Here is a 16,195-nt window from a genome sequence, read left to right as displayed (position 1 = left end):
GTCTCACTGTCTGTCCTGCCTCGGGGTAGCAGAGGAGGTGGGAAGGGCCATGCACCTCAGCTGCCACAGTGCGGTCAAGGACATAATTTTTAGTTGCCACCAATTTCAGTTTACATGAGGAGACAGCTGTGAGCTGCAGTGCCTGAAAAGCAGTCATGGTGCCTATTCTCTTGCCCTTTCTATGAGAGGGCTAGTGGGGAGGGCATGGGCAGGCCACCTCCTAAATTGCCCTGAGATCACCTTGAGACCTTGAGGTTGTTCTGCAGGATGGCCTTGGAACAGATCTCAGGAGCCTGTTTAAACTTAAGCTGTTGTATATAAGGGTTTGGGGTTTTTTTTTGTTTTGTTTTGTTTTGTTTTGTTTTGTTTTCAGGGAAAAACCCACATTACTAATGTTCTAAGTTTAAACTCTGTTCAGCAAGATCTATTTATAATTCTTCAGTCTGTCACTGATTTAACCAGAAAGTCATCCATGCCCAGGAATGCATATTATTTGGGAGAGAGACATCCTTCAGGGCTCATCCCTTGGACCCTCATATATGAGTATTAGTGTTTAGATGCTTTATAAAAGTTAAGAAAAAAGAAAAAAGAAAGAAGAATGAGGAGCCCTTGCACTTTCTCCGTCCCTCAAAAATACCCAGTTGGAGAAAATGTAAGCAACGCTTCAACAATTTGCTATTACTCTTACAAAAACAAGCCTTTTTATCCCATTGGTGGCTAGAAGGCCCATCTAAAATTGGGAATGATGATGTAAGATACCATAAAAACACTTCTCAGGGGAGAGTCACAGCATCATTTGGGGTAGGAGGGACCTCTGAAGGTCATCTAGTCCGATCCCTTGCTCAGGCAGGGTCAGTCAGTGGAGGTTGTCCATGACTGTCTCCAGTTGGCTTTTGAGTATCTCCACAGACTTTTGAGGCTCCACAACCTCTCTGGGCAACCTGTGCCAGTGCTCGGTCACCCTTACAGCAAAAATAAGTCTTTTGTCACATTCAGGTTGAATTTACTGTTTTTCAATCTTGTCCCCCTTGCCTTGTTTTGTCAGTGGGCACCACTGAGAAGAGCCTGGCTCCTTCTTCTTCATTCCCTTCCACTGGGCACTTAAACTGACGAGATCCCTCCCAGACCTCTCCGCCTGGATCCAAACAGCTCCAGCTCTCAGCCTCACCTCCTGTGAGAGGTGGCCCAGTCACCGCCTCCCAAAAAACGTATCATCTAATCAAACTAGGCTGACAAAGGGAGGGAGTGACGTGCCTAAAGTCACAAAACATGTGATGGCACAGGATGCTCTCAGAAGCCCTGTGCGTGGGGCCACTTCTGCCGGTCCCCCAACTCGTCTCCCAGGTGTCAGACAGGGCTGCCTGCTGTCAAATCTATCTTCTGAAACTGGCAGCTTTTTGCTATTTTGGAGCAGAGTATAAAGAAAATAATCATAACCTCTGCAAGGGATGGTGTCTTGCCAGGGGTTGCCTTTGCTGCATGAAGTCCCAAAGAGGAAAGGCAGCCTTAAACTTTTAGTATTAAAGGGAACAACTCTGTCTTAATTTCCTGTGGTTTTACATGAGAGCTGTCCCCGAAGGAACCAGGCTGCATCTGTCACAAGCTCCATCTACTTGATTTTCTTGATCGTTTTTTTTCTCTTGGACAGTTTTACATCACCACCACAAGAATGTATCTCTCCACACCCCTCTCAAAAGGCCTACTCATTTCTTCAATAGATCTGCACCTTGTGTAGGATTATTTTTTTGTCTTCGAGATGGGATGACTTTTTTGTCAGGGACAGCCTTTCTTTGTTGAATGCTGGTATCTAGGAACAGCCTGAAATAAGGAATAAAATACCCACTACACACACACACACCATTTCAGACAATGTGGATCCATAACAAACGCGAAGATCTTTGGGGAGCAGGACAGCTTCTGAAGGGGGCATTTTACATGCTAAGGCCCTTCCTCCAGGTGCTTCCAAGTCATCATTTTCACCATGAATCTTACAGAAGCTTTTTTCATTAATAAAACTACACAGTTTGAAAAAAAAAAACAAACAAACAAAACAAAACACAACAAAAAAAACCCCACAATCAAATGCACAAGAAGAACCTTGATATTTCAAACTCTGAAAACTAATGTAAGAAATTAGAAATGCAAAGAAATGATGTACAGGCCCAGACCTGTGGATCTGGGGTGCAAAAAAAAAAAAAAAAAATTTTTATTTCATATTTTTGGAAGCGGACCAAGGGTAGAGCCCAGCCCCACAGGCTGGGAAGGGGATCCACGGAGAAGGGGCAGCAAGGGGAGCCCCACACGCCCTGAGGAAGCTGCAGCCTTGTGGAAACGACGATTTCACGTGGCGTTTGCCCAGGTGGCGGTGGGGGGGGGGTGTCCTGTGTGCGTGTGTTTCGGGGGGGGGGGGGGTGCCCCGGGAACCCCACGGTGCTCCCGCCACCCCTCAGGGGCGAACGCGGGGCGGGGGCGAGGGGCCCCCGGGCGGTGGGGGGGGAAGGCCCCGCCCCGCCGCTTTCCCGCCCGTAGCAACGGTTGCTGCGGCGCGGCGGGGCGGGGCCAGGCTGGCCCCGCCCCCTCCGCCCTCAGCAGCCTACAATCCCCATAGTGCCGCGCGGGGCGGCTGCGCGTGACGCGGCGGGAGGGGGGGGAGGCGGAGGCGGGGGCGGGGGCGGGGGCGGGGGGGTCCGTCTCTGCCCGGCCGTGTCCCCTGCCTCGGTTCAGGCAGGCGCCATGTTGGTTTGAGGCGAAGATGACAGGGGGCGGCTGCGGGCGAGGATCGCGCTGAGGGACCGAAACCTCCGGCTCGCAGCGGGGCGAGGCAGCGGGGGAAGCGCCCGGAGCCGCCGGAGGACGAGGCGGGGGGAGGGAGGGAGGGCTGAGGAGGAGGAGGAGGAGGCGGCGGCGGCGGCGATGCGAGCGGAGACCTGAGGCTGCGGTAGGCGGCCGCCGTTGAACGCCCCCCCGGCCCCCGCCGAGTGCCGTCGCCGCCGGAGCGCCGCGGGGGAGGGCTTTCCCCTCCGGCCGCCCCTCAGGCAGCCCTCCCCGGCCCCTCTCCCCGCCAGACCCTGTTGAATGTCGCACACCGCTTAGGGGGGGGGGCTGAAGCCCGGCGTCCTCCCCAGCGGCCCCGGGCCCACCCCGGCCCTCCCGCCTCCCTGCCCCGCCGCCGCGGGCAGGAGCTGCCTGCCTGCCTGCGCGCCCGGGTCGCCTGCGCTGACTTGAGGAGGTGACTTGGACGCACCATTATCCCGTGAATCATCCCGTCGTCACTTGTCAAGGCTGGGAGAGAAGGAAGAGGGAGAGAGGGGGGGAAAAAAGCCCGCCCGCAGCTCATGTGGCGGTGTAGTCCTGCCTGGTCTACCTGGCACCGCTGGTGCTGCTGCCGCTGACAGGGATCTGCTGCCATCTCTGGTCTCCCGCTGGCTCCTCCGGTACAGCCCCGGCACCGCTTGCCCCTGGATATTTCTCCTCAGCCGGCCGCCTTCCCGCTGCACATCGGGCACCTTTTTTTCGTAGGGGACGTGGAAGTTGCCGCCTCCGACGTTGACAACAGTTTTGCTTCTTGAAGATCTCCGGCGGGCTGCTTTTGGTGCTTTTTTTTTTTTTTTTTAATTATTATTATTATTTTTTTTAAGTTGATTTTAAGCCATTTAGGGTAACATCAAGATGTCTAGCAGCGTTCCAGCTGATATGGTAAGTCTCATACTTAGTATTTAATGGCATTATTATGGAATAACGTTTATTTCGGCCTGTTTTGGCAGAGAAGATGGAAACAAGAGGGGCGTGGGAAGAAGGGGAAAAAAAAAAAAAAAGGTCTCGGTTACATATTTAAGGAACAAAAAGTTCCCAGTTAATAGTCCCCCCCGCCCCAGATGCTAGTTCTGCTTTGCTTTTTGGTAGCGAGTGGGAAATCTGCAGCGTCGCCGTCGGTGTAGCAAGGCAAGGGGGGATGTCTGCTTTCTCTTACCTATGGCAGTTAATATCTGATTGCTCTTGCTTACTTCGTGTAGCATTGCTGTTCTGCTCTGCCCAGCGTTTTTGAGGGAAAGAGAAATGTGAAGTAGAACAGTCAGAATGATTTAAACGAGCCGTTTTTTCATTTTTTTTCCTCCTTTTTCTAAACCAGCTGAAATTTAGTCTCAGCCTTCTTCCTTTTCTTCTCTGAAACTTCGCTTGTTTCTTACCGACGCTTTGTCTTACGATGTTGATGGGAAGTTAATCTCTTCACTTGCTGCCAGGTCAATAGTGAGATAGAAATTCTCATGCATTTATTTACATAACGAGGTCCTTTGTGCACTAGCTGCAATCTGGACATTTTTCAAGGGCACTCCTAGTACTTCTTATGGCGGACTGTACTTCAGCCTGTATTGGATACTCGGCTGGGTACATTTAAAATAGGAAGGTATAGCAAGGCATGAGGGTGAATCGGGTCTGCTAGGTAATCTTTCTGTTCAGCACGACTTTCTCCATTTGTATATATTTCCGTAAATCACATAATTGGAAAAAAAAAAAAAAGTTGTGGCTGCGGTTTGATTCATTAGTTCTTTATTCTTATGGCAGAATATTTACATATTTCTCCACTATTGTTCACATTTAAAGGTACTTTTTTTCTAAAAGCAGCAGACTTGCCCATGCTTTCTTTTTTTTTTTTTTCCTTTCTTTAAGGATGAAGTTCTGTTTTGAGAGTAAAACCTGCCCCAATAGTGATAACAATAAAATCGAGTAGCCCTTGTTTCAGCCATCGATATACAATTAATGATGCATGTGTATGACAAATGGGCTATTGAAATAATGGTATCCATTAGTTGCTTACTTTCGGTGTTTCCTTCACAGCTTTTGTACTGCAGTCAAAATGAGTGAATTCTGCCAAAAAAGCAGGAGCAGTAAGATATAGAGGACAATCAAAATCAAACACCTTTTTTTTTTTTTTTTCTTTTTCTTTCTTTCTTTCCCACCCCCAGCCTTTCTCAAATTAAGTGAATTTTGCTCCCTGGATGAAGAGGGGGATGAGGAGACTACTGCCTCTGACTTTAAATCCTTTCAACTATCAGTTTTCATGTTTGTTTTTTTTTTTTTTTTTTTTTTTTTTAGGGTGTCTCTGGCTGTTAGAGTACTCTGAGCCCCCTTCTCACTTGCACGTGCCCATCTAGCATTATAACACAGAAATCCTCCCCTTAGCTGTGGAGGGTTAGATGCAAATCTCTCAGTGCTGCTTTTTAAATTGCCTGGAGGAGTCCCTTGATGGTGACATGAAGCACTCCTCATCCCTCTCAGCCTGGGCTGAGCGTACTGCCACCTCCATGCTATTTCTAGGTCCTGCCTGCCTGGGAATCGTGATGCTGTCACTAGGCTTGTAATGCTTGACATTTGACATTTTATACAAAATATAAAAATTTGAAGATAGGTAAAATACTATTTTGTTTCTATGAAAACTATTTCCTTTTGTTATTATGATGTAATGAGAATACCACTGACAGGGATGGCTAGGCCTAGCGATGCTCTGTTTCTTCAAATCAGGAAGAAGCTTGTTATACATAGTGATGTTTAAATACTGAGTCATTGCAAAAACGTTTGAATGAAGATGTTACCAATGTCGGTAGAATTTAACTGAATAAATAGATGTATTTTGGTCTGTCTTAGGTTTCTTTAGTTGAGTTTCTGCATAGTTGGCTGCAGTTTCTCTCTGAAAGTTGAAGTGTGTTGTAGAAATTCAAGTTACTAGCTAATAAATGTTACTTTGTAAAAAGTACACTTGAAATCTCATTTTGGGTTTCCTTTTGTCACCAACTTCCTTATTTCAAATGAGCATGTTCAGGAAAGAAAATGGGATTATTACTTGATTGGTCTTTAAAGAGGAGCACTTAACCAGGCTGTCACCTTGTTTATATATGTTTTTATTTAGTGTAGGATTTTGCAGTTTGCATTTCTCTTATCCACCCACTGTGTAATTTGCACTTAAAAAAAATGATTTGCCATTTCTGTAGGAGTTGGCATTGGTGTGATGGAGTGTCATGTTACGAAGACTCCATCACACTTAGTAAATCACCTATGAATTACTTAAGTATTATAATTTATGTTTGAAACTCTTTATGTCAAATTCCTGAACTAACCCGCTCATAACAGAAATAATTGCTGCTTCTTAAAAATGTGCTAATTTGCCTTCCTGTCCCACCTTTTAAAAGGATCTGCAATACATAAATTCATAGTAAATTAAATCTAATCTAATCTTCAGTAAGCTTTGTTACTTGTATGTAGGCATAATTTGATCCAGCCTCCTTTTCTCTGACATTTATTTGACTACTTCAGAACTACGGCAGATTTTACCAGCTAACCATTTCAACAACATTTCTTAAGTATTTAACACAGTACTTTATCATTTGCATTCCACTAAGAAATTGGATCGTGACACAAGGCATTCTGGTTATTGTGAGTTTGTGGTGCATTACTCCTTAGCAATGTATGCTTCTTACAGGTTAAAACTCCACTCCTGGAATGAAACCTAATATTGACCTCTCTACTTGAGTAGTTTCATTAACTTAATTAGGACTAGACACATATGGGGCAGTGTTTGAAGACTACACTGCATATCTAGAGCCTAATTTTGTTTAATTTTTCACGTAAGTTCTGGTGATAGTAGTGGCAACAGGGCATCTTTGAATATGTTCAGTAATTTCACCAGGTAATTTATCAGTTTTACCATTTGGTAGCTGCTAGAGTTTGACTGTGAATAACAACAGGGCTGTTTGCAAATTTTATTTCTTTTGTAATAATAAAGAGATACAAGGTGGTTTATGGACTTGTGAAGTTAATCACCATTTTTTTTTTTTTTGAGTGGACCAAATGAAAATGGTTTGATACTCATTTAAACACTGTAGCTGACTATTTTAAAACAAGCTATGGAAAACCTGTGCTTAGTCCAGAAGTTACTACTCAGTTGAATAATACCCTGTATTTCAGTGGAGTTATCACAAGAATCTGAGAGGTTGTGTCTCTGTATTCTGTGTGCCTATGATACGTCTTCTTACAGATATAATTCTTCAGGGATCTCAGAAGTTCACAGTAGGTGGCCTGTACGATGGGAAACTATTACGGTGTCCACCGTTTCCTGCATTGGTGCATTTTTTGTAGGTATGAGAAGACTCTGCCAGCACTTTGTTCCTGGGCAGTTCTTTGTATGCCTTCTAGGATATCGTATTCTTTTTCTGTCTGAGTAGTAATTGAGAGTGATGCTTTTGGCCCATGGTGGGTTTTGTTTGTTTTGGTGTTTTGGTTTTTTTTTTTTTTTTTTTTTTGCATTTCATAAAAAGCACAACACTGGAATCTTATCAAACAGTTAAAGGTTTTCAATGTTATTATGTACAGCTATTGAATACATATGCTGTACTTAACCTCTCCAATACTGTCTACATCTCTTATTTTTAATAAAACTGGATGTTTGGTGTGAGATGCTTGCAGATGTGCAAGAGGGTGGAGTCTATGGTCTAAAACACTTATATACATGGACAATGTTGAAGGGGGGAAATAGGAGGACGAAGAATAACAAATAGAGACCCTACTCAGTTTGTGTCTTGTTAGTGTCATCTTTAGTGGAAATGTGTATGTGCATGTTGTTTTTTTTTAGGAAATTTAGTATAGAATGGTGATGAATAGCTTAACATATATAAGGACTTCCTTTTTAATACCTAATAATGGATGCTAACAGGGGAAAAGAATGGACGTAAAACTGATGCTTCATCAGTAGGGGAACCTTGGCATCCAGGAATAAGATTCAGACAGGAGGGACTCAAAGGAGTAGCTGCTTGTATGGCAGTTGAGTTTTGTTGTCCATCATTGTTTAGACAACTTTCATTTAGTAAGTGCAGTATCGTTATAATACGCTTGGAACACAGAAAGTACTTTGTTCTTTTATTCCATTTTATGTACCAGAACAAAATTTAAGAAGTCATGTGTCACAGTTGTTTGATTTTAACTGCTTTTCCTTTTGCCTTCAGTAGATCCTTTTTCTTGGTTTTGCAAATGGTAGCATTCCTAGTAGTCTTTGTATATGTAGTCATAGTCCCTTCAGTTTTTTTTTTATATAATAAAGGTCTAATTATTTCTCTGTATTTTTATACCCCCATCTTGAAAGTTCTAATTCATTACGTTCTAAGATAAAAATAGCTTTTATTTTTTCTGTATGGATATTTTTTTCCTTCCATTGTTTGATTTTTTCACTATTGTTTGATGATTGTAACAGATAGGAGTATCCTATCCTTTGGATTTTTTGCCTCCTTTTGTGGAAGGAATTGGTGGGATCTGTGTTAGAAAGAAGATATTCAAGAAGCTCCTTCCTGACTCCTTATGTATTGAGCCAGCCTTTGTAGCATATTGCAGTGTTTCTTGTAACAAGATGAAGAACCTCCTTCTCTGTTATCTGCAGCAGTGGCCAGGGATGAACTTGTCAAAGCTGATGTTGAATGTATATATTTCGTTATACTTCAAAATGATTTGTATTTACCATTTCTGCCACCCACCTTTTTCCTTCCTTGGATTAAAAAACGTCTTACTTATTTGTCTAACAGCCAGAAAGAAATATCATCATAATGATTGGCGTTTCTATGTATGACACTGTAGTGGAAATTCCACAGCATCCTAACACATTAAACATACTCTGAAACAATGTTTGCATGTCCTTCGTTTATTTTTCTTTGTGGATGAACAGCTGTAACCTGATTTTTGATTGATATTTACTCTGGGCTTTGGTGAAGCACTGTACTTCAGATGGAAGTGTAGGCTGGCAGTCTAAACTCTTGCTTCCTTCCTGCCACCCACACTTGTTGTTACCTGAATTGGTTTCTCTCTACTTTTGCTGTCCAACGCCATGAATAGTGGAGAGGATGTGTACTGAAGGACATTTAACTCCTCCCTTGTTGGGAATGCTGGGAGGCCAGCAGTGGCTCCTGGCAGGTTTCAGCAGGGCTGAGAGACAGAAAACAAATGCTGAGTATCTGAGTGTAGCAAAATGATCACCTGTACAGCAGGAACGTTGAATTCTGCGTATTAAAAAATTGCCAGATGTCATCTGTGGAAACTGGACTGCTCAGTCAGGACCTGAATGGGGACAAGTTGCAGCTCTCAGTTGTGCAATTAGGGACAACTTCAGGTACCAGTAATCCGTATTTCACCTTGGAGCTTGTGACTGCTGTTCAGGCATATCTAAACTTAAATTTTAGGCCATTCAAGGCCCATAGCTCTCTTCCTTGGCTTGGCTTAAGGCTGTAGCAGGAAATTAGTCTGTCTGAATGCAGTCCTTGCAGCAGACTTGGTAAGCAATACTTTTATGATACTGTAAACAAAACAAGGGCATGCTTTTCTGTTTTTAACTGAGAGTTCTTCCAGAGTCTTCACGTCTGTGAATGTTGAAAGCCATGGTCATGGTATATACAGTAAGTGGGATTTACTTGTTTTATATTTCTGGTCAGACAGCTTTGTTTCTCAGTAAGTCGGAATGTAAACTTTTGGTGATGTCCTTATATATGCTTATGCAATACTGAGCAGAATGGAGAGCTCAGTTCTGACTCAGCCTGTGAGTGCTACTCTAGCTTGCAGGAATCCAGAAATATCTGAAATATGACTAATCATTCTTGTGGTTTTATGTAAAAGAGATCGTACAGCTTACTTTCAATCTTTTCTTTGTACAGTATTGAATCCACTGACTTGGTTATTTCTCACTCTAACTGTGGTGAAAGGCAGAGTTGCTGATCAATACTCTTTGCCATGTTAAGTCTGGTTTTGCAGCAATTAATTGAGCCTACTGAAGTAGCAAGCCTTCCCTGTCACAATTTTGAATGTGTAAACTTTAACTCTCCAGTTATTAAAGGGATATGACTGAGTGCAGTGTTTTCATTATAGAAGCTACTGAAAAGGAGTAGAATGTCAATGAGAAATTTTTATGTCATTGTTCTCACATCAAATATAAATTCCGAGACCTCAGATTTTCATCAGTTTTAATATAATTTAGAGGTCTATCTTTTTGAAATTCAGTTATTTTTAAAAATTACTCTGTAAATTCTACTAGAAGGACAGACTTTAATTTTTGACGACTTCTCATATACATATGTTGCAGAACATTTTAAAGCAACGACTGGACCATTTTTTACTAGGTGTACCTCCAGACAACTTTAAATTCACAGATGTGGCACTAAGTGTTGCAAGACATGATAGTGAGGAAATACTGAGGGGAGAAAAGAATGAAGAATCACACCCTGCAAGATTTTTTTTTTTTTAAAAAAAAGAAAAAAAGAAGGTTGCAGAGACATCAGTTAAGGTTCTGCAAACAGCATTATGCGCTTCAACACTATGTTGTGTTTTTTTCTGTTGTATCTGAAAAGAGATTTGAGTGGGGAGAAAAGTTGCTAACAGGCTTTCTAGAGAAAATTACTTTGGAGGTCTGTTTATTTTTGAGAGTAACACTTAAAAAGTGAAGACCTTGTTCCTTTTAGGTCAGCTGGGCCTCAAAAGTATAGTTCTGCAGAAATACTTAAATGTTGTTGCAGCTGAGTACTCTTACGTATTTGTGGAAATTTGGTGTATTTTGCGGTCACTAGCTGGGATTGTGTTTAGCTGCTTGACAGAGGGTAAATTTGTTGCTGCTTGTAAACCACCCACAGTGAAGGCAATCTTTTGATTTGTATTAAAAATCTGCAAGTATGTTGAAGTCTGATTTAAGAAAAAAACATAATGTATCTTTTCCACAAATAGAAACTTTACTTAAAATGAAGATTTGGTAGATTACACAATTGTGACTGCCATCAGCATCTTGTAGTTTTTTCTACTTTCTATAAAGAAATTTGAAAATAGCTTGCCAGTAACAGGATTACATTTGTGGGTTGGGTTTGGTTTGGTTTTTTACTTAAAATTATTTGGGAGATTCAGTTTAGAGTTAAGTGGGAATTTTGGCAGAGAGTTTAGCTGAGACTTTATTCCATGGTACTGTCGTTATGGAGACAGAAACAAGCAAGAGACTCCTTGAGTTTTATGTATCCAATATAAATTAACCAAGTAAAACCAGAGATTCTGCCTAAGTGTTTGGTAGGTTTGTTCTACTACCAAAAAAATGAATCTATGCCATAGTGGGACGTAGTTACCAAAATGGTATTTCCTGTTCAACAGCACAGGGATGCAATCTGGAAATGTTTGTGTTGGTGTCTACATGCAGTGACAGTTTCAGTTTCTCTTGAGAGCTGGCACAGATTACCATACAGGCTAATCTAATTTATGTCAATGGTTTGGCCCACTGCTGAGGAATAGAGGTGGTTTTATCCCGGAGTGCTCTTTAGTTGCAGCAGAAGATTGGATTTTAATCTGTGAATCTGTTGGCAGTCTGGATGGGAATGAAAGTTTAGCTGCTCCTTTTTTTTTTTTTTTTTTTTTTTTTTTAAATGGTGGTCCTGAGCTCTTCTGGGTGTTTTTCTGTGGTCTTCATTATATACTATTCGCTGTTTCATGTTGCGTAAGAGATTCGCTCAAGCCCTTGATAAAAGTGTAGTACCAATCTCAAAATAAACAGAAGGAAACTAAATGGGTTTTTCTTTCAGAGATTGAAAAGAACAATGTGTTTCATCTAAAAAAGAATAATCCTTCAAAGTCATATACTGCAGCATTGTTTGGTATCTCCTCAGTGGAGTTATGATATGGTAATTCTTTGTGGTCTGACAGAGATCCACGTCACCGTAATCTGTTTCTGATACTTAACATATATTCTAGATGGTGCTACTTAATCTGTCTCTGGAATCTGACATATGTTTTTAATACAGAGAAGTAATGGAATAGAGGTAAAGTAGTGAAGTGCAGTGTTAGTCAAAAGTCTTTTGTAGCTGGGGGTATAAATTTAGGATTCTCTTAAAAGTAGATTAGTGCCAATCTACATGTGAATGTATGTGTCATGCTAGTAAGCCTCAGGAAAGTTACAGATTGTATTACTATAAAATAATTATTCTAAAGTAGTAGTCCTTTTCAGTATTTTGCTCAAGATTAAATACTAAAATTTTTCAGACATGTTTATCTTTCATATACTACAAAGTACTGACTAGAAGCCTTCATATGCTTTAAAAGGCTGAAATAGCTAGTTGCAGTATTTATTTACTTATTTTTTCATTATGGAATTCATATTTGTATGGGCAGTAACATGAATATCAAAATAAACTTAATTCTTGTGATCGTGTTCTGTGGTTATATTTGATGCATGCTACATTACTTAAGGCATATTAAATCTGAATATTTGTGTCATTTTGCCCATGAATGAATATACTAAATGTGCGCAAATGATTTACACATCATAACAGCTGTGAGGTATGATAGTGAAAGCTTAGCTCTCACTTCTGAAGCTGGGTTATTGACCAGCGATGGGAACAAACTTTATTGGATTTGCGTGTTTTAGCCATTTATATTTTGCACACTTGTATAGCTATTTTTGGCGATAAACTCCACACTTTCAGAAAGCTTTATTAAAAGGTTTTAAGTGAGGAGATTAAATCCCCATTTACTAACTGTATATGAATCAGTAATAATGAAATTAACACAGAATCACACACAAAATAACTTCTGGTACCCATATTACAGCACATAAGTGATGATGAGTATGTATTACTGTGTGCTTATAAAAATAATTAAGCTGCTCTCAATAGAGTTGTGTTCTCTCTGCTACGCGGACTTTCCAAGTTTTCACTTGCATTTATTTTCTGGATTTTAACTGTTGGACCACAATGTCCTATATTAAGCAGGACTAATTGTGGTGTGGCATCACGTGCACACTGATGGGTGCTCGGCGTGGGTAGTGCTGCAGGTAAACCCCTGCCCGAGGTTGGCCTTGCACAGGTTGGTGTGGTTGGGACACTGGAATTGGTGGTTTAGCTGTTTGTCTGAACACCTAAGGAGGTGCATTGCTTTCCCTGTTACACAAAGGTCATGGTAATATTTCTTGGAGTCATCCTAGTTTATATCATCTGGTAGGAACTCTGTGTTTGTAAGGTGGGGTTTGTCTGGCATGTTACCTTTGGCCATAAAAATGTATAGGGATTGTTTGTATTGAATAATCAAAGATTTTGTAGCAAAATATGCTGCAATATGTATCTTCCATGCGATGGATTTCCAATGAAAGCTATTTTAAAGAACACTTAAATTATAAACATGTCCTAAGTATTTTATGTGTGTCAGCTCTATGCTGGTTCACTTCAAGCTCAAGTACAAAGGAAGGGAGGCTTTTATCTGAAAAAAAAAAAAAACCAAAACAAAAGTAGTAAAAAGTTGCTAGTGAGTATCTCTAGTCATCTAGACACAAGACTCTGGTTTTAAGGTACAGTATGTCAGATCTGACACCAAGGAAACAGCTTGTTACTCAGAAACTTGACTTTGTCTTGATGATCTTGTTTTTATAATTAATGACAAGATGACTAGGAGCTGTTATTAAAGAGAAGCTGGAACTGTGTTTGATTTCTGTCTACTTACTGCCTCTGGCCAGTATAATTTCCTAAGAATCAGGATTTCCTGTAAATCTGGAAATGGATAACTTTTTTTCCAAATTACGTATGTTGAAAATTATTTGGAGGTTTAAAATATCCACTGTAGTGGGTGGAATGCTAGGTAAACTGTAAGTGGGGTTGTGATGAGAGCTCCAGTGGAAGTGGCAAGTGGGTATTTGCAAAATTGTTTTACCTTGGAGATGGTTGCCTTTGAATTGTTTCTTCTCACAAAGAAGGGAGTCCTGTAGAAGGCTCTTCAGGGGAAGAGTGTAGGTGCTTGGAATGGGGCAGCAAAAGAGCCTGGTGATGGGCTCTAATGCTTCTTCACCAGCAAGGATCTCAAATTCTAATTTTTCAAAGTCATTGTAAAAAGGAGGGTTGAAGCATGTGGTTTTGCAATGAACTGTCATCACTCACCTCAGCTGGGGTGATGGGACTCTAACTTTCTCCTAAATACCATTTTCATTCCTGTAAAAAGCTGGATCTGTGTGCCCATTTCTTCTGCTTCCGAGATAGCCAGGGAAATCCCTACCAAGGGCTACAGTGCAGGTGCAGAACACTTCTTGTTCCAGCACTCTGATGCTGGCACTTGATGATGCTAGTGTCATGTGCTCCTTCCGCTTACTGCAGCGGGTAAGTAGGACTTGGAAAGATTTTAATGGGAAAACTGTAAAGTTTTGGTGGGGATGGACTCGCAAGCGACAGCTCTGTCCCTGAATTGACTATGAAGAGTGTAAAATTTCTCTATAAAGAGCCTGGCACTTCTAAGCTGAAGTTGTCTTTTTCAATACAGATTTGTGACTTTTAAGCAAATACTGTTTATCTTTTATTTTTTGCTACTGTATGATGTATGTACCATAGCACATCACACGTGGAAAACTCACACTGAGGGAGCTCTTCCACTTGTAAAATGATGTACAAAGCCAGTCATAAATACCAGGAGCGAGACTGTTCAACAATATTTATCAATCCTGTGATATTAAATGCATAATTGTCTCTTCTTCCAGAACCATATGCTTTTCCTCCCTCATGGGGGTCCTTTCCTTATTCAGCACCTCCTCATTATTCAGAGGCTGGATCGGTGTCTTACCTTCCTGCACTGCTCAAACACTTCTTGGAAGATAAGTCTTAATTAAATCGTGAGCCTTTCTGTGATACTAGTCTCCTTAATGAGCTCTTCATAACAATCCATTTATTTTTGGAAGATCTGTGAGAAAAGAGGGTGTTGTTTATCAAAAACTGTGGAATGTAATTTCACTTAAATATACTCTTATACTAGGTAACTCTGCTGCAGAATTGCAGGGAATGAAGTCTTATGATTTGAAGTGCAGAAAGAAAATTCAAGCAAGATCAAGATTTTTTTTTTTTTTTTTTTATGACATATATTTTAGTCAAGCTTTGTTGAAATTTCTCTGGCCATCTCTGCTCTGATCCATCTTCAGTGCCTGTCAGTCTTGGTTGTTCAGCAGAGTCATATTGCCCGACTGTACAAACATTTCAATGAAGCCAGCGTGCTCTTTGCTGATGTGAAGGTTTTATTCCAGAAGACTTGTTGTGGACAGCGAGTTAATTAAAATGATGCAAAAGTCAATAAAATACTTATACATTGATAGATGCTACCAAGAACATTTGGAGAAAGGTTGTAACTATATTTGTTAACAAGTTGTAAAAAGCAAGTTTTGAGGTTAATCCTTCAGGGGAAGCTGGTTTTCATACACACTTTGCAGGGCTGTGTTAGTATTTCTTTCAACTTTTATTATTGATTGAGAATCACATGATTTTGCTGAAGTGTTTTTGTTGATCTTTCAAAGAAATTAAAATTCTGAGCACTTTATTATCAAATATTGCTTTAACATAGCTGTCAATTTTTATGTTCCTACTTTTCAAACAACATGCTCTCAGTTTAAATCTGAAGCAATCTCAAGAGAAGAAAACAAATCCACAGCAGTTTCTGATGTTCAAGGCTGTGGGGATTTAATTTTTTTTTCTTAAATTATCTCCCTCAAATTCTGCATTTATTTTTTTTAGGAAATGAGATGTCAGAAAGACAGCTTGCCCTATCCGTAGAGCACAGAATGATTATCAGTGAGTGTCTTTATCTGCAAATGTACTGCTTGGTAAATTTCAAACTCTGCTTAAAAAAAATAAAAAAGGAAAAGGCAGGCAGCAAAGTGAATAATTCTGAGTGCTGGCTAATGCCAGATAAGACAGGGTGAAGGTAGTTTCCTGCCTTTTATAGTTCATTCTGCTGCTGTGTATCAGTCCTGACTTTGATACTTAAGTAAGTGTCCTAGGTTATGAATTTTATTTATAATGAATGTGTTGTTAGGAGATGATGATGTTCTCTTCTGAAAAGAAAAAAAAAAAAATTTATTGTAGTTCTTAGCATATAGAAATGAAGACCAGAAGGAAAGAAACTTGGTGTAGTTAGTATCTCAGTTAGTACAGTTTTAAAGCTTTTTTTTCTCTTTCTAGATGTTGTTTTACAGGAGATGGAAGATAGAGAATTATACTTGAATGAATGTAGCATTTTCTGCAGTCTTTTTTGTGACATAATAGATTTTTCTTGTAAAATCAGATTGCAACATGTTCCGAAAAATGGAAAATGTTTTTTAGGAGAACCATAACTCCTTATTGAGGGAGTTTGAAAATTCTTATACAAAAATCACTTACTCAGAATCTTAAAATATAGT

General features: G+C 40.6%; 1 protein-coding gene across 2 annotated transcripts in view; it reads left to right on the top strand.

Moving 5' to 3' along the window:
* Window positions 1-2,687: 2,687 nt before the first annotated feature.
* UBL3 (ubiquitin like 3) overlaps window positions 2,688-16,195 on the top strand; it is a 58,797-nt gene continuing 45,289 nt past the window's right edge. The window contains exons 1-2 of one of the 2 annotated variants that reach the window (XM_042792554.1): window positions 2,688-3,434; window positions 3,520-3,696. In XM_042792554.1, coding sequence (XP_042648488.1) covers window positions 3,670-3,696 — 27 coding nt within the window. In that variant the 5' untranslated portion in view covers window positions 2,688-3,434; window positions 3,520-3,669. Of the gene's footprint in view, window positions 3,697-16,195 lie in introns of both variants that reach the window. The other variant, XM_032982854.2, reaches the window with a different exon arrangement.

The sequence above is a fragment of the Tyto alba genome, unplaced genomic scaffold, assembly GCF_018691265.1.
Source record: "Tyto alba isolate M040663 unplaced genomic scaffold, T.alba_DEE_v4.0 Super-Scaffold_2, whole genome shotgun sequence".
NCBI lineage: Eukaryota > Metazoa > Chordata > Aves > Strigiformes > Tytonidae > Tyto > Tyto alba.
Note: the sequence above shows the minus strand (reverse complement) of the source record. Positions and strands in the feature narration are given on the sequence as shown.